The sequence below is a fragment of the Tiliqua scincoides genome, chromosome 10 (assembly GCF_035046505.1).
Source record: "Tiliqua scincoides isolate rTilSci1 chromosome 10, rTilSci1.hap2, whole genome shotgun sequence".
Lineage (NCBI taxonomy): Eukaryota > Metazoa > Chordata > Lepidosauria > Squamata > Scincidae > Tiliqua > Tiliqua scincoides.
This window is the reverse complement of record NC_089830.1, coordinates 5,606,187-5,628,713: the sequence shown is the minus strand read 5'-3', so window position 1 is coordinate 5,628,713 and position 22,527 is coordinate 5,606,187. Positions and strand designations below refer to the sequence as shown.

The window sequence follows — 22,527 nt, the reverse complement described above, 5'->3', positions numbered from 1 at the left end:
TTGTTATCTGGTGTGCTCCCTGGGGCATTTGGTGGGCCGCTGTGAGATACAGGAAGCTGGACTAGATGGGCCTATGGCCTGATCCAGTGGGGCTGTTCTTATGTTCTTAACTACAATTCCCAGGAAGCCTTGCAGGTCTCTTGTTATCTGGTGTGCTCCCTGGGGCATTTGGTGGGCCACTGTGAGATACAGGAAGCTGGACTAGATGGGCCTATGGCCTGATCCAGTGAGGCTGTTCTTATGTTCTTAACTACAATTCCCAGGAAGCCTTGCAGGTCTCTTGTTATCTGGTGTGCTCCCTGGGGCATTTGGTGGGCCACTGTGAGATACAGGAAGCTGGACTAGATGGGCCTATGGCCTGAGCCAGTGGGGCTGTTCTTATGTTCTTAACTACAATTCCCAGGAGGCCTTGCAGGTCTCTTGTTACCTGGTGTGCTCCCTGGGGCATTTGGTGGGCCGCTGTGAGATACAGGAAGCTGGACTAGATGGGCCTATGGCCTGATCCAGCAGGGCTGTTCTTATGACGTAGGAGGGGAACCTACACTTTGGCTTCCAACACTCTAACCAGTGAGCACCAAAGCGCTGGAGCGTGCAATTCACCTGACATTCAACTTTTAAACATGTTAAGCCTGTATTTAGATTTTTTGCTATTCCTCATTGACTTATGAGATGATTTCCCCATCTCAAAAGCACTCACTGGAGAGTCCTTGTTCACGTCATTGATGCAGAGAAGCCACACCATAAGAACGCTAAAGTGGCACACAACCCAGATGGCTTCCAGACCTGACCACATCTTCGTACCAAAAGAGCACCCATTAGAGAGGTGCACCGAGGTGAGAACTCTCGCCAGCAGGACACGAGCGCTTCGAAAGAAAGACAACTTACTTCTTGGTTCCCGGGGCCCATCCACGGTCACTTTAATGGCTCGGTGATATGTAGCAACCTGGGTGGGGTTTGTGAAGACTGTGATTGTCAGCGTAAAGCTTTTTCCTATAGGGCAAGGGAAAAAAACAAGAGAAGAGAAAGTGGACATGAGTCAAACACACAAGGATAGGAACACATACAGGCTGCCATTCTGGAAATAAGGCCTGGTTCAATTTTTTCACCTTTTTATACCACCCTGCAGATGCCCAATCTCATCTGATCTCGGAAGCTAAGCAGGGTCAGGCCTGGTTAGTACTTGGATGGGAGACCGCCTGGGAATACTGGGTGCTGTAGGCTTCTACCATGATCTCGGAAGCTAAGCAGGGTCAGGCCTGGTTAGTACTTGGATGGGAGACCGCCTGGGAATACCGGGTGCTGTAGGCTTATACCATGATCTCGGAAGCTAAGCAGGATCAGGCCTGGTTAGTACTTGGATGGGAGACCGCCTGGGAATACTGGGTGCTGTAGGCTTATAGCATGATCTCGGAAGCTAAGCAGGGTCAGGCCTGGTCAGTACTTGGATGGGAGACCGCCTGGGAATACCGGGTGCTGTAGGCTTATACCATAGTCTTTCGAGACTGAAGGTTGCCAACCATACCACCCTTCCTCCAAGGAGTTCAGGGTGGTGTACATGGTTCCTCCCCTCCTTCTGTCCTCACAACAACCCTGTGAGGTAAGCAAGGCTAAGAGACAGTAACTCTGCTCTGCACTTTTCTCTTCTGCTTCATCCTCCTTTTCTTTTTCAACCCCAGGGAGCGAGAAGAGGAGGAGCAGAAGTGGGCAAGCAGGTGGCAGCTGGAGACTCACAGATGTGCTAGTCCTGAGAATAGCCACAGATCAATCCTAGGCATCCAGAATGAGGAGGCTTCCAAGGGAAAAATTATCCACCTAACCTACAGGAATCAGCCTCTTCACGTTGTCTTGTTGAATGATGTAGGGATCAAAAACCTCGTACCAAGGATTTAGAGCTGCTTGGGCCGTCCAATTCTATCAGCAGCCCTTTGGAGTCCTAGGCCTTCTAAAACGGACCATGATCTGGGCCCTTCCCAATATTAACAGTATTTAGTAACAGTATTTATATACCGCTTTTCAACTAAAAGTTCACAAAGCGGTTTACAGAGAAAAATCAAATAACTAAATGGCTCCGTGTCCCAAAAGGGCTCACAGTCTAAAAAGATGCAAAAGAACACCAGCAGACAGCCACTAGAACAGACAGTGCTGGGGTGAGATGGGCCAGTTACTCTCCCCCTGCTAAAAAAAGGAGCACCCACTTGAAAAAGTGCCTCTTACCCAATTAGCAGGGGTAATACTGCTAATGCTATATCGCCGCACGTTCTGCCCCTGAGCTCTGGGGCCTCAGTACTGACGGTGCCACTAGCCAACTTTTAAACTACTTCTTTAACTTGACTCGATGAAGATACAGGTGCTGAAGTGAAGCAAGACATTTTTCCACGTCAAGAGAAGAATCGTTTTGCCTGCTCTGCTTGCCATGAAGTTAAGGGCACAATGCTACATCTCGGGGGAGGAGAGGGTTCCTTGCGCTCACAAAAAATAGTACATTGGGGGGGGAGATTAGGTTGAACCGTTTTCACTGATATTTTTTATGCAGGATTTTTTAATGCCCGTTTGTGCGACATGCAACACAATAAAAATAAGGACACGAAAAGAGATTTGATTCTTGTGCAGAAAGGTCTACACACTTCCTGAAAAAAAACTTTAGCCTGTAATTCTGCTAATTATGGCCCAACATGGGCCAAACATGCAAACAATGCACCTTTGCAGAAACCTGTCCTGCATGTATTTCTTTTACCATTACAAATTTAGGCCACAGTCCTAACCAGATCTATTCAGAAGTAAGTCCTAGTTTGTTCAGTGGGCCTTACTCTCAGGAAAGTGTGGTTAGGATTGCAGCCTTAGAGACATGCAGAAGTTAGAACCCCCCCCCCCCCCCCCGACAAAGACACGAGATTTATTACCCTTGAAGACAAAGGCCTTTCTGCTGACTGCACTGGGCACTGACTGGCCCCCCAATTTGAAGTAGAAACCAAACTCCTCATGTGCCCCCCAAGGACTCCAGACTACTGTAATTTCTTAGTCCAGACATGGAGACCCATGTGGAGGTGAGGGGGCTTGGTTCCAAATGACTTCAAGAGTCAAGTTCGGATTGGAGCTGCGCTCAGTTTGGAAACTTGTGTCAAGAGGGTGGAAAAAAAAGAAGGGGGGTTGAGAGGTGACTTAAGCAAATAATTGGCTACAGAAATGAAAGCTTAATTCATAAAAGCAAAACTTTTTTTTTTCCATTCATCAACCTGCAAGCAGTTAAGTGGGGAGTTTTAAAGAAGGCCTGCCACTCGGGAAAGGAGCCAACAGGAAAGCGGAAATGTTCGAAAGAATGTAAACTATTTGGGTTTCATAGAGAGCAACAAGTAAACAGCGATTACACGCAAATCATTCTTAAGATCGCTTGGCCTGAACGCGGAGAAGCTAAGATGTCTTTGATGACTTGTGTATATACATTCAGAACTCAGGGAGGAAGGACGGTGAAGCTGGAAGGCTGTCATTTGGAGGAAGGAGCACAGGCTCGCAGGACCCTAAAATCAGCTTAGCCTTCTTCGGTGAACATGCATGCATGGTTGAAATGGTTGGCAACCTTCAGTCTCGAAAGACTATGGTATAAGCCTACAGCACCCGGTATTCCCAGGCGGTCTCCCATCCAAGTACTAACCAGGCCTGACCCTGCTTGGCTTCCCAGATCATGGTAGAAGCCTACAGCACCCGGTATTCCCAGGCGGTCTCCCATCCAAGTACTAACCAGGCCTGACCCTGCTTAGCTTCCCAGATCATGGTAGAAGCCTACAGCACCCGGTATTCCCAGGCGGTTTCTCATCCAAGTACTAACCAGGCCTGACCCTGCTTAGCTTCCCAGATCATGGTATAAGCCTACAGCACCCGGTATTCCCAGGCGGTCTCCCATCCAAGTACTAACCAGGCCTGACCCTGCTTAGCTTCCGAGATCATGGTAGAAGCCTACAGCACCCGGTATTCCCAGGCGGTCTCCCATCCAAGTACTAACCAGGCCTGAGCCTGCTTAGCTTCCCAGATCATGGTATAAGCCTACAGCACCTGGTATTCCCAGGCGGTCTCCCATCCAAGTACTAACCAGGCCTGACCCTGCTTAGCTTCCCAGATCATGGTAGAAGCCTACAGCACCCGGTATTCCCAGGCGGTCTCCCATCCAAGTACTAACCAGGCCTGACCCTGCTTAGCTTCCCAGATCATGGTAGAAGCCTACAGCACCCGGTATTCCCAGGCGGTCTCCCATCCAAGTACTAACCAGGCCTGACCCTGCTTAGCTTCCTAGATCATGGTAGAAGCCTACAGCACCCGGTATTCCCAGGCGGTCTCCCATCCAAGTACTAACCAGGCCTGACCCTGCTTAGCTTCCCAGATCATGGTAGAAGCCTACAGCACCCGGTATTCCCAGGCGGTCTCCCATCCAAGTACTAACCAGGCCTGACCCTGCTTAGCTTCCCAGATCATGGTATAAGCCTACAGCACCCGGTATTCCCAGGCGGTCTCCCATCCAAGTACTAACCAGGCCTGAGCCTGCTTAGCTTCCCAGATCATGGTATAAGCCTACAGCACCCGGTATTCCCAGGCGGTCTCCCATCCAAGTACTAACCAGGCCTGAGCCTGCTTAGCTTCCCAGATCATGGTAGAAGCCTACAGCAGCCGGTATTCCCAGGTGGTCTGCCATCCAAGTACTAACCAGGCCTGACCCTGCTTAGCTTCTGGGATCAGACATGTGCAGGGTAACAGTTGACAGGATTTGAAATGCATGCATGCAGGGCTGGCTTTGAGACAACTGAGCCAATTGCTCCCAATTTAAATGTGCTTAGATCCATTTGGCTCATTAACCTGCATGCACCTTTTCGGCACACTTTTTGATTGCTTTCCGTTCTACCATGGAGATATAAAGTCCACTGTAAAATTTATTTTTACATCTCTAAGGGCACAATCCCAACTTTGCGTTGGGCTAGTGCAAGTCCCTCGTGCCGGCTCAACGGTGTCGCGAAAGTGCCGTAAAGCACTTTTGCACCACCATTCAAGGAGGGAGGTCGGCCTAAGCCCTGTTGGGCTGTTGGGCTGGTAAGGCTGCACCGGCTGAATCAGGCTGGCACAGGGACCTGGGGGTGTGGGCGCAGGAAGGAGGCATTCCTGGGTAAGGGGAGGGCAGGTGGCAGGTGAGCTGGTGGATGGGCAGCAGGTGAGCAGATCTTGAGGTGGTACAGATCCAAATAGACCCATTAGGACTGCTGCAGCTTTACCCGCAGTAAGGGGAAGGAATTCCCTTTGCCCTAGGCTGAGTCGCAACTGGCACCAACCCCACTCTTGATGTGGGACAGGCCCTGCTGCAACCTAACCAGGCCAGGTTAGAAGTGGTTTGAAACTGGGGCTCCACAAGAAAATGTTTCCACAGCTCCTAAGGCCCACCCTGAATGCATACATAGGAAGGGTATGAATTTTGCCTGCTAGCTCCACCCTGCCTTCAATGCAGACCTCAGAACTTCTCCGCGGAGCCTGCAGAGATGGGACAGGGCTAGATCCTGATCCCCACCCTCCATACATTTCATTACTTATGGATGACCAATGACAAGTTGATATAACCATTTGGATACACCTGGTAGTTTGCTGGGCCTACAAGGTATCATCTATGCTAGGAGCTTATAATCCCCGCTGGTCATAAGAACACAATAACAGCCCCACTGGATCAGGCCATAGGCCCATCTAGTCCAGCTTCCTGTATCTCACAGCGGCCCACCAAATGCCCCAGGGAGCACACCTGATAACAAGAGACCTGCAAGGCTTCCTGGGAATTGTAGTTAAGAACATAAGAACAGCCCCACTGGATCAGGCCATAGGCCCATCTAGTCCAGCTTCCTGTATCTCACAGCGGCCCACCAAATGCCCCAGGGAGCAAACCAGATAACAAGAGACCTGAAAGGCTTCCTGGGAATTGTAGTTTAAGAACATAAGAACAGCCCCACTGGCTCAGGCCATAGGCCCATCTAGTCCAGCTTCCTGTATCTCACAGCAGCCTACCAAATGCCCCAGGGAGCACACCAGATAACAAGAGACCTGCAAGGCTTCCTGGGAATTGTAGTTAAGAACATAAGAACAGCCCCACTGGATCAGGCCATAGGCCCATCTAGTCCAGCTTCCTGTATCTCACAGCGGCCCACCAAATGCCCCAGGGAGCACACCAGATACCAAGAGACCTGCAAGGCTTCCTGGGAATTGTAGTTAGGAACATAAGAACAACCCCACTGGCTCAGGCCATAGGCCCATCTAGTCCAGCTTCCTGTATCTCACAGCGGCCCACCAAATGCCCCAAGGAGCACACCTGATAACAAGAGACCTGCATCCTGGTGCCCTCCCTTGCATCTGGCCTTCTGACATAGCCCATTTCTAAAATCAGGAGGTTGCGCATACACATCATGGCTTGTAACCTGTAATGGATTTTTCCTCCAGAAACTTGTCCAATCCCCTTTTAAAGGCATCCAGGCCAGATGCCGTCACCACATCCTGTGGAAAGGAGTTCCATAGACCAACCACACGCTGAGTAAAGAAATATTTTCTTTTGTCTGCCCTAACCCTCCCAACACTCAATTTTAGTGGATGTCCCCTGGTTCTGGTGTTATGTGAGACAGTAAAGAGCATCTCTCTATCCACTTTATCCTTTGCATGCATAATTTTGTATGTCTCAATCATGTCCCCCCTCAGGCACCTCTTTTCTAGGCTGAAGAGGCCCAAATGCCGTAGCCTTTCCTCATAAGGAAGGTGCCCCAGCCCAGTAAACATCTTAGTCACTCTCTTTTGCACCTTTTCCATTTCCAGTATGTCCTTTTTAAGATGTGGTGACCAGAACTGGACACAATACTCCAGGTGTGGCCTTACCATTGATTTGTACGATGACATTATAATATTAGCCGTTTTGTTCTCTTCTCCTTTCCTAATGATCCCAAGCATAGAATTGGCCTTCTTCACTGCCGCCGCACATTGGGTCGACACTTTCATCGACCTGTCCACCACCACCCCAAGATCTCTCTCCTGATCTGTCACAGACAGCTCAGAACCCATCAGCCTATATGTGAAGTTTTGTTCTGAGTGCTTCTCCCCCTCTCCTTCCCTCTAAAGAAAAGGAGGGGCGGGTGTGGCCCTGCTCCTGCAACCACTCTCAGTGCAGTTCCTGGTGTACTCGGGGAGGGAGAGAGGGTCACTACGCTGCCACCCCCAGCGCAGCACCTGAGGCATTTGCACCCCTTCCACTCCTCTGGGGATGCCACTGAATTGTAGTCAAGTGAGATTCTGATGATTCTAAGTGGGAGAGCCTAGCCTTTTCTCATGGAACTCCTCTCATTCAATAAGAAGGAAAGGTGGCTCAACCCTGAATAATCTGTAGTTTGGCCCTGGTGATCCTGCCCTGCCTGCAACCGAATGACAGTTGGATGGATCAAGCCCAAACAGAGATGCAACTCAGGAGCTCTTGCCAATGTGAAACTTGCGACATCAGCACAAACGAACATTTAATTCACGGCATAGTGGCTGGAGTAATGGTTCCCAAGAACACTGTCCTGAACCCTTGGCTAAAGGGTGGGATAGACATGTAATCAGTCAGCCCCTTTCAAAACTGTGCCTTGCCTCCTGGAAAAAAACTAAGTTATCATACTGGAAGCATCCATCACTTCTAACTCAAACGGGGACTGAACTGTGTTCAGTTTGGAAACTTTTTCAGCCAATATCTAAGGAGTGACATCATCTCAAAGGAGGGAGGGAGGGAGGCTGCACCGACATGTCCTGATGTGACAGCTAACAGCACAGAGTAATCCCTCAAGCATCACTGCTGCCAGATTGAGCCCTTGCCTGCATGCTCCCAGTCATGAGCCACTGATTTGAGAGAGAGAGAGAGAGAGCTTGGCCCTCCAATTCAATCAAGGAAAAAAGAAACCTTAGACAAGTCTCTCTCTGCCTAACCTACCTCACAGGGTTGTTTTCCATTTTTCCAACTGACTTCATGATTTGCAGACAGATGAAATCCTGCACTCCCTCTCAAGGGTTCATCATATCTCCCTTTATTATTTACTTATTTCTTCTGTGACCATTCTCTCCTCTGGAGAGAGCATCTCAGGAAGTGATCACCAACTTCCAGGGACCAGAAAACATTGCAGAGCTGTGGAGGGACTTGGGACCCGCACCCTTGACACCAGCCAGCCATCAGGGGCTTCTCTGGCCCTCACCTACACTCTCCTAAACACCCCTGGTTGGTTGGCAACCTTCAGTCTCGAAAGACTATGGTATAAGCCTACAGCACCCGGTGTTCCCTGGCGGTCTCCCATCCAAGTACTAACCGGGCCTGACCCTGCTTAGCTTCCGAGATCAGATGAGATCAGGCATGTGCAGGGTAAACACCCCTACCTACTAGTAGAAGTGGGTGAATTCAGTGATAATGAAATAAAAACACGTAACACTGCTTTATCCATTTCTCATTTTTGAAAAAAAAAAAAAACCACCAAAATCTGCCCCCCCCCCAAAAAGCCTGTCTTATTTGGTTTTTATTTCTTACTTTATGGTGGGGAGGAGGTGCATGGATAATGACTGTGGCTGCATCTGCTAACACAATACTACCTATATCACCTCAGCAGCACACTTTTAAAGTGATTATAATTTATAATTATAATAAAAATTGTTACTAAAAACACAAAACACTGCTTTCTGCATGCCTAACTTTTGGAATACAGCCAAATCCACGAAAAAATGAAGCCGTTTTCACCCACCTCTACCTACTAGAAATGTTGCACTGGTTAATTATTAACTAAATTGACAGTTGCGCAGGGAGCCTGGTTGAAAAGCAAGGCTTGTATACATAACAATAAAATGTATCTAAATAGAGAGGCTATACCTGTTGAAGATGCTGTAAGAAGATTTCCTGCCTAAGGCAGGGTGTTGGACTAGATGACCTATCAGGTCCCTTCCAACTCTATGATTCAAGAACTTGCTTCACAGGTTCTGATGTTGCTGCTATCCTATGTTCAATCAATCAATACCAATTATGCCCTGCTCTGTCTCCCAGGAATTCAGGGTGACATTCAAATGCCTTTATTTCATGGTTATAACTTCTAAGGCACAATCAACACACATGGCTGTCCATAAGGGGAAAAAGGAAAAAAACAAAACACACTACTACCTGCCTCCCCAAGGAGCTTACGGTCAAAAATCTGCAACTGGGAAGACAAGACAGGGTGTGGAGGAAGAGATGAGGGTAGCAAGGGCAGACTGCACAAAAATCGTAGAGTCCATTTGAAATAAATGTCCAGAAGCAAAACTATACTCCTAGCTTTTATTCAAGGTGCTGGTTTTAACCTTTAAAGCCCTATACTGCTCTGGGCCAGGCTATCTTAGAGATCGCCTACTTCCGCACAATCCAGAATAAGTCCTCTTAGGTCAGCAGAGAAGGCCTTTTTACAAGTGCCACCGCCTAAGGAGGTACGTGGGGCGGCGGCAAGAAATAGGACCTTCTCAGTAGTGGCACCAACGTTATGGAACGCCCTTCCCCTTGACTTGAGAATGGCTCCCTCTCTTGAGACTTTTCAGAGAGGCCTGAAGACCCTTTTGTTTAAACAAGCCTTCTCAGTTCATGGCCTTTTTAACATCTTTTTTTACATCTTTTAGTATTTTTTACAGGCCTGAGTCCTCTATGATCTGCTGCTTTATGCTCTTTTTATCTGACTTTTTATCTGACTACTGTTTTTATGGTATCTGTTAATGTGTTTTTAATATGTTTTTATTTGTTGTTAAATTATGTTTTAATCTGTTTTTAATATGTTGTAAGCCGCCCTGGATCCCTTTGGGGAGAAGGGCGGGGTATAAATAAAGTTGTTTATTATTATTATTATTATTATTATTATTATTATTATTATTATTATTATTATTATTATTTATCAGGACCAGCTGTCAGGAGAACAAGGGACGAACGTTAAGGGCCAAACAACACATTGTGTAGGAGATCCATACCTGGTCTCCCAACATTTTTGAGGTTTTTAGAGACAAAACTGCAGCCATGAGGGGCTGTCAGATTGATCAGAGCAATGGTGGTGGTGAAGGTGTTTTTCCTGTGCCACTTTCCTGATCAAAATGTGCCAGTTTCCTCCAGCGGAGCAAACAGGAGATTGAGGAGGGGTATGTGAAATGGACAACAGCACAACTTTAGCCCACCACATTCCTCCACACTTCCTCTTCTGCTCCCTCTCCCTTTTTAATCCGGCATATAGGAGTAGGTGAAGCAGTGGAGAGCTTCAATAAGATGTCCCCTGGAGTGCCATATATCCCTTTGGTTTCCTCTGGGATCAGGAAAAAGGACTACCAGGTTAGAAGATGTGGCAGGTAGTTACATCACAAGAGATGGTCAGTGCGCTGTCAAGGAAAAGCACTGAAAATTGCTGATATGTGTACAAAGGGGGGCTCAATTTTGGTCCCATGCGTAATAGCCATTAATAAACCTCCTCCATGCATTTGTCTGAAGCCCTTTTGGGTTTGCTCTTTGTTCACTTCCAATCCTCTTACCTCGGCCGCTCCGTCCAACAAAGCGAAGGTCATTAAACCGGGCCACTTGATTTTTCATCACTGCAGAGGCGTTCCGGAGCTCGGCAGAATAATTTTCATCATTACCGGCCATGACCGTTACCACCGTCCCATCAGGCACATCGCCAAGGGCAACAACCTTAAAATTGTCGGCAACGAGAAAAGATTTCTGTAAGGTATATGGTTACAACAGCACCCACCACCCACTCTTCCTCCGCCTGCTTCCTAGATTTGAAAAGAAAGGGGAATGGAGCAGAAGTGTGGAGGAGAAGAAAGTCCCTGACACTCTAGCCCACCTCTCTCTTCTCCTCTTCCTGTTTGAATCCAGACAGCCAGATTTACTAGAGCTTCCAGATAAGGAATCTGGGCCTAACCCATTGACAAAACAGATACACAAGAGCTCAAGTTACTGGGAAGTTCTGCTGTGCAAGCTACAAGTTGCAATCCTATCCAGGCTTACTAGGGAGTAAGCCCCTCTGAACCCAGTGTGGTTTACTTCCAAAGTAAACATGCATAGAATCATGCCATAAACGGAATTAATAGAATCCCCTTCGAATAGACCTTTTGAAATGGAAAGAGATCAACCTGGGTGGATATACATTAAGGCAGGTGCATCTAAGGTCAGGGAGGTGTTATATCACTATTGGGCTGTTGAGCAACTCACAGGCTTATTGTTACAGTAATTGGTTATCCATAGAGCTTCATCTGCTTAATTTCAGAACCTCAGCGGTATCTTTTGGGATATCTGTGGAAGGGAGATAACCTGGACCACAATCCAGTTATAATTACTCATTTGGGGGAGAGGCCATAGCTGGCATGCTAGAAGATCCCAGGTTCAATCCCTGGCAGCATCCCTGAGGAGGACAGAAAAATAGAGCTAGGGCTAGTCAGCGCTGAGCTCCATGGACCATGGACCAAAGGCAGCTCCCGCCATTCAATTTCTTAAGAACTCCCATTGATTTCACCTGGAGAGTCAACAGGTGTACACACTCTCTCCACTGAAATCAGTGAGACCTGCACTTTGACAGGATGGTACCCTTATAGTTTTAATACATAGATACTGTATGTTTTTATTATATTATTAAAATATAATTATATTATTATAAAGATCACTATATTATATTTATCTTATAAATATGCCCAGATGTCAAGCACTAAGACAACAATTTCTCTCTCCCTTGCTCCATTCCAAAACAGGGCATTCTGAGAAAGAGATAATTCAATTCCTTCTAGCAGGTGATGTAGAGCATACAACCCTCTCAGTCGCACAGTTCCTAAATTTGAGTAATTTGAATCGAGCCAAGCTTTCTGCAGCAAGTAATCACTGAGCACATTACATCTTTGGCAATATCTGCAGAGTAACTGATTGTTTTGCTTTTTTAAATAATACATGTTTGTATGTAAAATGTATTGGACGTTTGTATCTGTGTGTACACGTAGGTGTGCACACATATTTGTGTACTACTTAGGTTTATATTCTCTCTACAGTTTCCGTACAGAGTCTTCACCTACCAAATGTTTATGCCTAGTAAAGGTTGACTTGACTTATAAATATGAATATTTATGTTTATCGATATTATCTAATTTGTATATAGTACAGAAAGAGTACTAGGGTATCTGTGTCCTGGACAATTGTATCCTGGTCAGATGCTTCCCGGTCATTGAAGCCCCTGGACAGTCACGTCTGGTTTTTTGGTTTGTTTTGAAAATTAAAAAGTACATGTAATATACACTTGTTGGGATACAAATGTCTGGGATGCAAAAAGAACCGGATGCAAATGTCCCATACATTTGACTGGGATGCAGCTGTCTGGGATGCAGTGGTCCTCTCATGGAATATATATATAAAAACTGAGTCCTTGCAATTATGACTCAAGGAAGGATACCAGCCAGGCAGAGTTCTGGGTGTTTGCATCGCACCCAGAGAGTGAAGTTGATACGTCAACCTCTCCCACTGAGGTTCCAAAGCGGTCAATTCAATTGTCAGTTTGTTATCTGCCCATTAAGCCTGGGAAGAACGTGCCATTAGGACGTATTTAGGATGCACAGTGCCATAAACATCCACAGCGCTGGGGCCTCCACTTTTTTTTTTTTAATGAACACAAGAAGCAGTCAGTCTCCATTTTGACACCACTAGGTGGTCTCAACCATTGGAAGCAGGGCCAGCTTTAAGTCAATTGGACAATTGCTTCCAATTGGTCCCTGCGCCTAAGGGTGGCGTGCTAGGGTAAACCACTCTAGTCTTGTATGCAATTTTATATTTAAAAACGCTTAGGTCCATTTGGTCCATTAACTAGCATGCACTTTTTAAGTGCACATTTTGGTTGCTTTCCATTCTACCATAGAGATATGAAGTCTATAATACATTTTATATATTTCTCAGAATCCATAGACCTTGGCTGTGAGTCTGGGCCCCACAAAAAAAGCTTCCAATTGAGGCCCCAGCTCCTAAGGCTGGCCCTGATTGGAATGTGAGAAAAGCCAAAATTGGCTGGATTCAACCCAGGCCCAGAGCAAGGGATTTTGTGGTAAGGGGTCTTAAGGGGACAGAGGGGCACTGCACACCAGCTAGTTAATATAGGGCATAGTGCATGTGTTTACATGAATATACATATGCTCTGGGGCTGGGCACCCCATTGTTGTGGGGGAAAGGTGGGGTATAAATGCCTTAAATAAATACACATTCAGTGTTTAAAATTTAACTTTAAAAGATAAACCATGTTTGATACTATCTCAGGGCCTTTGTACTCATTGGCCAGAATGCTGGGAGGCTGCTTCTTTGTAAACCAATGAGTAGAATCCAGCCTCTGTGTGTGTGCTTTTTTTTCTTCTTTATAGCCCCACAAGTAAGGGGGCCAGAGGGTCACTTAAAACATAAAAGGACATGGGACCAGAATATCAATTAATTAAAACATGATTATTCTTTTCAACTATGCCTGTGAATTTGATTCTAAAATAGATGGGCACAGTTACTATTGTAAGGGAAAGAAACGTTCAGGTTGGAATTTCTAACAAGGCACATTTTAACGCCCAAATATCTTTTGCCCAAATATCTTTTGCTCGACTTTGCTTGAGGTTTGGATGGGATTTGAAATGTTTTTAAATTGTTTTTAAATTGGGTGTCTGGGTCCCAAGTTGGGTTGATGTTCCCAGTTGCCTTTTTCCCTGCAAAATTTCAAAGGCTGTAACATTGGGCTTGACCAAAAGAATGGAAAGAAATTCCACCTTTTAACTCTTGACATCACCTAATTCTACAATCCTCAGCAGCCATATTTACTTGGGAGTAAATATGTAAAGCCATATTGGCTTGGGAGTAAAGCCATATTTACTGGGGCCTCTTGCACGCTAAGGTGAGGCTCCATGCAAAACTTAGTGCTGTGCACCCCTTCTAGTTGCACCACTGGGAGTAAGCTTCATTAAACTCCATGGGACTTCAGATTGAAACATGCATTCAATCCATGCATTCATGCATGCAATCCATGCATTCATGTTTGGAATCTGCATTAGAATCAGGGCCTTATCAGCCATACCATCTATTTTATATAAGCATTCCTGAGCATGTGCCATGTGCTGTTTCCTCCCACTAGGCAAAATCCAGGGTCTGCAGCTAGCAGCTGCTCAGGAGACGGTTTCCATGTCTGAAAGGGTCACTTTGGAGTCCCAGAACCTTTTCTTGTGAAAAGCACAGAGCACAGAAGTGCTGAAGCACAGAGGGCAAGGAAATATTTGGCCAGAGTTGATCCTCAGACAATTTTAACCAGGAATGGGGGACAGGCATCCTTCCACAACTGTTTTCAGGGAAAGAAATCCTTGTTGCAAGTTTGCTCTTTAACCCATCTCTGCCCAACGTTGCATAAACGCAACAGGGACCAAATGAGCTAGGCTAGGTAAATGAGTGGGCTAGGCAGAATTAAACAGCTTGGGGAGCAGGAGAGGTCTGGGAGAGATTCGTGGAAAAAGCTCCAATGCAGATATAGGGCCGAAACTTTGATACATTTGTAAGTGGGGTAGAAGCCCACCTGAGTTGGCAAGGGGGGCGCCGGGCTGATCTGAGGGGCAGGAATGCCTCTATCACCGCCCTGTAGAGGAGTGTCTGCAACCAAAGCCATTAATATGGGGAAAGGAGGAGGAGAACCAATGGATCAGTCAGAGCCCAATCCTATGCATGTCTACTCACAAGTAAGACCCATTATAGTCAATGCGGCTTACTCCCAGGTAAGTGGGGATAGGACTGCAAGCCTTAGAGCCCAATCCTATGCATGTTCACTCAGAAGTAAGTCCCATTTTAGTCAATGGGGCTTACTTCCAGGTAAGTGAGGATAGGACTGCAGCCCCGACCACACAGGCTGCCTGACGAAGCTCTCTGAGGGACCCACACTGCACCGCCAGCCTGGGTGGGGCACGATCCTGCCTCTCGGGGAGCACTTCAGGTTCCCTGATTTTGGGAGCCCTAAAAGGGTTCCTCCCAGAAGGGATCGGGCCCCCTTCAAGTGCGAGTCAAGATTCCGACTGTGATTTTGGGACCACCTGGGAGTCTTTGCTTTCCTCGTAGGCTGCAATCGTCAGCCACACTTTCCTGGGAGTAAGCCCCACTGAGCACAATCAGACTTACTTCTGAGTAGACCTGCCTAGGCTTGTGCTCCTCTCAGCAGAGAATCGTTTTTTAGGTTGGACTCTCCAGGCGCTGGGATTGGAACTATGGCACCCCGATGCGCTTTACACGGGAGTAGAGACTTACTCCTGGCTTCACTCAGTGGTCGGACGATTTCCAAGTCAGTGCGCCTACCTGAGAGGGCAGACTTTGCTTCTCCTAAAGGAGGAGGCCAAATTCCTTAGAGCTCCATGCCACATTACCCCCGCCCCCCCCGTGGAGAAATCAGGAGCTGGATCGGTGCTGGGCTGGTTTAAAAATACAACGAGATGGTGTTTTCATTCCCCCCCCCCCAGATTTAAGAATATTTATATTTACACGTGCATATGTATGCATGTTCACACGTGCATTTTATATTCATACGTGCATAGATTTATGCACTCATCTTTTTAAAGGACTGATCTAGGCACTGAATCCTACTCCGTAAGACTATCGGTCAAATCTCTCTCCTATTTAAAATATGAGAATATCTACCTGGGACTATGGTTGTCAACACATCATCTTGGAAGGCATAATGCAACAAGCGTGGGAAAAGCCCCCCTCTGCAATATGCATGCCATCAGGACAACGTTGGCAACACAATAATAATAATAATAATAATAATAATAATAATAGAAAGTCCCATCTATTAAAAGGTGGATTAAGAACTAACAGGATTATTATTATTATTATTATTATTATTATTATTATTATTATTATTATTATTGTGTTGCCTATTATTATTGACTTGCTGTATTGTACTTGTTGCCAAGTATTATTGACTTGCTGCTATTATTAATATTATTATTATATAATTATTATTATTATTATATTATATTATATTATATTATTATTATTATATAATAATAGCAATTCTATAATAATAATAATAATAATAATAATAATAATAATAATAATAATAGCAATTCTATTTGATTCTGTTTGTTCTTAATTCCCTTTTTAATAGACAGAACTTTCTTTTTTCATTATCATCATCATCATCATCACACAATCATGTTGTTTTTGACTGGATTTTGTTTATATCCTTTTATTGAGCCCTTCCTAAGCACAGCGTTTGATGATGATGATGATGATGATGGTTAGAATTGCTTTGGTTTCTGCAGGATCTTGACCTGTTTGTTCTAAATTCCTTTTTTTTAATAGATGGGACTTTCTTTGTATGGGGGGTGGGGTTTATGGGGGGATCCACGTAAGGAAAGGGCGTCGCTTGCCCACAATCTGTTTGATCCGTTTCAGGAGAAATGGGGCTGCTCCTTCAGCGATGGTGAGCCTGGGAATGTGGGTTCCACCTCCGCACCCCTTCCTTTGGCCGGGGAGGGGGACAAGGCGCCCGAAGTGGGGGGGGGGGCTGAGATCCTCTGCGCCACTTTTTTGGGAGTGAGACTCGTTGAGTGGTTTCTGTGTAAACGGGCGTAGGAGGATCAGGCTCCAATCCTAGCCCCACTTTCCTGGGAATGTCCCATTGACTATAAGGGGACTTACTTCTGAGTAGGCATGCAAAGGCTGGGACTCTTAGGCTGCAATCCTAGCCACTATTTCCTGGGAGTAAGCCCCATTGACTCTATGGGACAAACTTCTGAGTAGACATGTCTAGGATTGGGCTGTTAGCGGTTTCTTCTTAATTTTTCCCCAAGTTTTTATTGGGGGGGATTGCGATTTTTTCCCCCCCTTTCTGCCTTTGCTTGCGAGTTCCCTGCCCGCTCCCCGCCCCGCCCCTCCGCGTGGACAGTGAGGCCCCGATCCGGCAGCACTTGCAACGCTCCCCACTGATGCCAACAACAGTATTGGAAGAACCAGTGAACCACTGAAACGACTGGCACCGCTGGCAGGGGCGCAGCCTGAGCCCGTTTACTCAAGAGTAAGCCCCTCGCGGGTCTGCGACTTCGGCCCCGGGCGGCAATCTTTCCTATCCACACTTTCCTGGGAGTAAGCTCCATTGACTCTAATGGGACTTACTTCTGAGTAGTCACGCATAGGATTGGGCTCTTAGCCAGGTCTTGGAGCCCTCGGATCCCGAGGAAACCGGCAGAAAATCGTTTGCCTTTGCCAGGACAACCGTAAGCCCCCTCCCCCACACCACTTCTCCCGCCGCAGGGGATTTTGAAACGCTGGGATTGAGGCTGGGTGGTGGAGTTCGACTGTAAGCTCCGCGGGGCAGGGACTGCAAAGGTTGTGGTCTCTTTGCAGGAGGCCGATGGCGCCCCGAGGTTGTCATTATTGATTAGTACCCGTTTTTATACATACTGCTATTTTAAATTATTATTTTTAAATATTTTAATATATAAAATAATTATTATATTTATATTCTAATTTGTAATTGGCGATAATTAACATATTTTATAATAAAATAAATATTAATATAATAAAAATAAATATATAGTACATAATATCATATATAGTGTGATGATGATGATGATGATAATAAAAAATTAGCAAAACCCACTTTATTATCTGGGGCCCGATCAGGATGCACCTTCACCTGAAACTGGTGGGCAGCAGCTGTGACCCTGCACGTGCCTGATCTCGTCTGATCTCGGAAGCTAAGCAGGGTCAGGCCTGGTTAGTACTTGGATGGGAGACTGCCTGGGAATACTGGGTGCTATAGGCTTATACCATAGTCTTTCAAGACTGAAGGTTGCCAACCATGGTGGGCTGTCAAATTTACAAATTTAAACAGCAAATGTTCTGCCCTGGCTGGGTTGTAGCTTATTATTATGGGGTGGGGGGTGGGGGTTTTAGGCTCTGAAAAGCCAGCCGGAATCCAAGGTGCCTTTTGCTGGGAGCTCAGAAGATCGCCCCAGGAGTGACACAGATCGCAATCTAAGAACATCAGAAGAGCCCTGCTGGATCAGGCCCAGGGCCCACCTAGTCCAGCTTCCTGTATCTCACAGTGGCCCACCAGATGCCTGGGGAGGGGCACACAAGATCACAAGAGACCTGCATCCTGGTGCCACTCCCTTGTCAGCTGGACATAAGAAGAGCCCTACTGGGGGATCAGGCCAGAGGCCCACCTAGTCCAGCTTGCTGTAGCTCACAGTGGCCCACCAGATGCCTCGGGGCCCAATCCGATCCAATTTTCCAGCTGTGCTATGGGGTGTGTGCTACATCCTGTGGGGGGGGGGAACCTCCTCAAGGTAAGGGTACATTTGTTCCCTTACCTTGGTGCTGCATTGCAGCTGCACCGGTGCTGGAGAGGATTGGGGCCTCAGGGAGCACACTGGACAACAAGAGATCTGGATCCTGGTGCCCTCCGTCCCTCCCTGCTTCTAAAATCAGGAGGTGGCTCATACCCATCAGGGCTTGTAGCCCGTGGTGAACATTACCTCCATCAATCCCTTTGAAAGGCATCCAGGCCGGACGCCACCCCCGCGTCCTGTGGCAAGGAGTTCCACAGGCCAACTCCAAACTTGGCTCTGAGCTCCACAAAGTCAGAGTCCCCCTGTTTTTTAAACTTTTGGAGAGGGAGGAGATGAAATGGAGTGAAAAGCGCGGTGAGTGGCGGAGTCCAGGCTGGTGAGAAAGAGAAAGGGAAAGCGGGTTGATCAGAGAGCGGGGAGCCACTCGCCCGCCCTGGAGATGCCACCTGGATCTTCCCTCCCGCTGGGCTTCTTCCCTTCCCTTCCTGGTCTTCTCTCCCTCCTTGGTTCCTAAGTTGGCAGCCGACTCCCTTCGCCCTTCAAAGTGTCCCCAGCGCACCTCCAAACTGGAGGAGATCCGCGCAGGAGGAGAGGCTGGGCTGCTGGGGAGCGCAACACGGAGTAGCAAACCCGGAGTAGCTCTGGAGTGGCTGAGATTGGGAGTGGTGCCCCTGGGACACCGCAGACCAGCGCGTCCCCCCCCCCTTTGCGGTCTTCAAGGCTCCCTCTCCACAGAACCGAAGGGGATTCGGCTAAGAGCCGCTTACTCGCGAGTAAGCCTGGCTGATTTCAGCCTCCCCCTTCTCCCCGGCGAGCGCACTCCCACAGCAGCCTCAGGCTGCAGTCCTCGCCACACGTTCCGGAGGGTAAACCCCATAGAACACAATAGGACTTACTCCTGAGTAGACACGCCTAGGCTTGTACCCTCCTGCTGCAATCCTATCCACCCCCTCTGGAGAATAAGCGCCATAGAACATAGCGGGACTTACTCCTGAGTAGACATGCATAGGATTCTACCCTCCTGCTGCAATCCTATCCACGTTTACCTGGAAGTAAGCCCTACTGACTATCAAGGGGCTTCCTTCTGAGTAGACCCGCATAGGCTTCATCCACACAAAAGCGGGGAAGCCGTGATCTTCGCGAGGGTGATTAGCGGTAATTAATCTGGCGCCATCCACGCACCCGTGGAGCGCTTAAACCTTTTAGCATAGGAGAGGAGACAGGTCTTTGCCCCGAGGTGATTACAGTACAAGCTAAATTTAGGCCTTATGGGAAGGAGGGGGGGAGGGAATTCCCGATTCGTATCTTTATTAGGTGCTGAAAGGAGAAGAGAATTCTTGCCACTCTCGCCCTGGGTACCGTGTTCGTGCCAGTTCATCCGTTTGAAAGCCATTTCTGCCCAAAGTATAAGCAACAGGGATCAAATGTGCACCCCTGTGGGCTGGGCAAAAAAAAATGGGTTAAAAAGGGCTTCTGATCTATTTTTGCCACTTTGTATTTTTGCAGTGGAGGGTGGGGCTGAAGCTCTTCCCCGCTTTCCAGAGGTGACATACATTTTAAACGATTGATTCCCCTCCATCATGAGGACTAGCGCCTTTTTTCAAAACTAAATGGAGGCGTTTTGGGGTTGAGACTCAAAGACCCCGCCAGAGGTCCTCCCCACTTCACGCAAAGACCGTTTTAACATGAACGGGGGGGGGGGAAAGCTAGGGAGGGGGGCATCTTGACAGGCTTGAGATCCCCATTAACCCCTTGTGTCTAAGGCTGCTGCCGTCGCATTCACTCGGGGCGTCCCTTTCGTTCAAGGAATGGAACTGACTTCCAAGGAAGCGTGTTTAGGATTTGGATGAACCTGCCCCAGTTTCTGTGGGGTACGGATGCAGCAGGGAAGGGAGGAGAGCTGTTGTTCCGGGGGAGGGGGCTGATTCGCACAGCCCCTCTCCCTTACTGGTGAGAGGGGGTCTGAACGGCCCTAAATGAGAGGGGCGAAAAGCGACACTTCTTGAGCACGTGTAAAACCAAAGACCCGTGCATACAGAGGGGCCCGATTCCGAAGCAACGTTCATCTCTTCCTTGGGTTCCGAGGCCCCCAGCTGTTGCTCGTTTTCTGCGATCCTCTCCACACACACCCCCCCCCCCAATTTAAGATACGCTCAGCCCAATTTCTGGAGCCCCCCAGGGCAAGGGCACCCTGCCACCCTAATAACTTCTCCACGGGGGGTGGGGGAAGAGGGATGGAATGACAGCCCCATCCTACTCAAAAGTAAGTTCCATTGTGTTCATAGGGGCTTACTCCATAGGATTGTAGCCTGACACGGGTTTGGGGAAGGGGTGTTCACACGAGTCTTAATGGAAGGCTTATTTTTCATCCCCCCCCCCTCATAGCCCTCCGTTTGCAACGCCAACGGGGGAGACCCACTTCGATTCGACCCACTTTCCATCTCCCGCGCAGGGCCTGGAGAGTCCCGGTCTTCGCACCCGCTTCTAGGGCTAGGTTGGGTGGGTGGGGGGACTTTGAAAGGGAAGGGGGGGATTGGCATTTTGATTGTACACACGATGGAGATTCAACCAGCCCAAGCCTCTGCGTGTCTACTCAGAAGTAAATCCCATCACAGTCAATGGGACTTACTCCCTTGTAAGTGTCGCTAGGACTGCAGCCTGAAAAGAAGGTGGCGTCTCTTCGTGGTCTTGTAGTCCGCCTGGAGCGGCAGGGAAAGAAAGCAACGGATTCCCCAGGACTGGGGAGAGATTCTGCGCGGGGGGGGGGGGTCTTTCTGCAGAGGAAGGCGAAGATCGGAAATCAGGGGCCACACGCTTCCTCCCGCCCCCCCCCCCCAAGCACCTGCCTGGGAGGCTCCTGGGCATTGACCCGGGGAGGTTGTCCTGGCTAGTGGCGTAGCCAGAGGAGGGGCAAAGCAGGGAGCCTCACCGCAGCGCGCAAGGGGCCCCTCCCCCTCCCCTTTGGAGTTATTTCAGGCTGGGGGGGAAGCAAAACATGCGCACGCGCCTGGGGCCCGATCCTGAGCCTCACCGCAGCGTGCAAGGGGACCTTCCCCCTTCGGAGCCATTCCGGGCGGAGGGGGGAAGCAAAACAGACGCGCAAGCTCCTGGGGCCCGATCCTGAGCACGTACGCTCCTGGGGCCCCGATCGTGAGCCTCACCTCAGCGCATGCGCTTCCGTTGTGCTCCCCCGCCCGGAATGGCTCCGAGGGGGAGGGGAGGGGCCCCTTGCACGCTGCGGTGAGGCTCCCTGCAAGACTTGATGCTTTGCCCCCCCCCCGCCAGCTACTCCACTGGCCCTGGCCAAGCGCTTCCTTGCTGGGGATGGGGGGCCCTGAAAGGAGGCGCAGCCCCCGCGCTCTGGAGCGCCCTCGGGGCGGGGAACTGGCACTCACCTTGAAGGCCACGGGCAGCGTCTTGTTGCACCTCCAGTGGGACGGCAGGACGGAGCAGAGGAAGTTGGGGCTGTCGGTGCGCACCAGCTCGCCGGGGTGATCGGCCAGGACGTCCACCACGGAGCGCGCCTCCGGCCGTCCGCGGGGCCCCGAGGACTGCAGGCCGCCTCCGCTGCTGCTCTCGCCCATCTTGCCGCAGGGGAAGGCCGTGGAGGGGGGAGTGAAGCGCCGGCTGGTGCTGGGGTCTACGGGAATACGCATCACAACAGCGGGTGTCAGGCGGCCGCAGCGGCGGAGAGGCGGCTGCCCGGCGGGGGCCCAGGAGCGCAGGGCGGCGGGCCACGTCGCGGGCACTGAGGCGGGGAGTTCCGCGGGCGCCGGCGCCTCCTGGGCTGGCGGAGGAGCCTCTCCTCTTCCTCGAGGGCGGCGGGGCGGCAGCGGCCACTAGGGGGGCGAGCCCCTTCCCCGGGGGGCTTCCACGGGGGTGCAGGACGGCCAGAGCCCCCCCACAGGCGGCCCCCAAGCCCTGTCCGCCAGCCAGCCACACGTCCGGACCACTGCGGCTGGGGGGAGCCCTTTCCTCCTCCTCCTCCTCCTCCTCGCTTGCACCCTCTCCCTCCTTCTCTCTCCCAGCCCGCGCCTCCGAAGGCTGCCCCGAAGTGTCAGCGGCTGCACACTGGGGTTTTCCACTTTAAAGGGGAGTGGCGCGCCTGTCTGCGAGGGAGCCCGCCCAGCCACCCAGCAGGGAGGGAGAAAGTGAAAGGGGGCGGGGCGAGAGAGG

The 22,527-nt window shown here is 49.2% G+C and overlaps 1 protein-coding gene and 2 pseudogenes across 1 annotated transcript in view; 1 reads left to right on the top strand and 2 right to left on the bottom strand.

Moving 5' to 3' along the window:
• Positions 1 to 22,007, bottom strand: part of RUNX3 (RUNX family transcription factor 3) — a 76,337-nt gene extending 54,330 nt beyond the window's left edge. Inside the window, exons 1-3 of the mRNA XM_066638496.1 lie at positions 21,747 to 22,007; positions 10,546 to 10,702; positions 886 to 990 (exon numbers count right to left, since the gene is read on the bottom strand). Coding sequence (XP_066494593.1) covers positions 886 to 990; positions 10,546 to 10,702; positions 21,747 to 22,007 — 523 coding nt within the window. The remainder of the gene's footprint in view (positions 1 to 885; positions 991 to 10,545; positions 10,703 to 21,746) is intronic.
• Positions 1,105 to 1,221, top strand: LOC136661984 (5S ribosomal RNA; annotated as a pseudogene).
• On the bottom strand, positions 8,285 to 8,401 carry LOC136661992 (5S ribosomal RNA; annotated as a pseudogene).
• Positions 22,008 to 22,527: the final 520 nt, after the last annotated feature.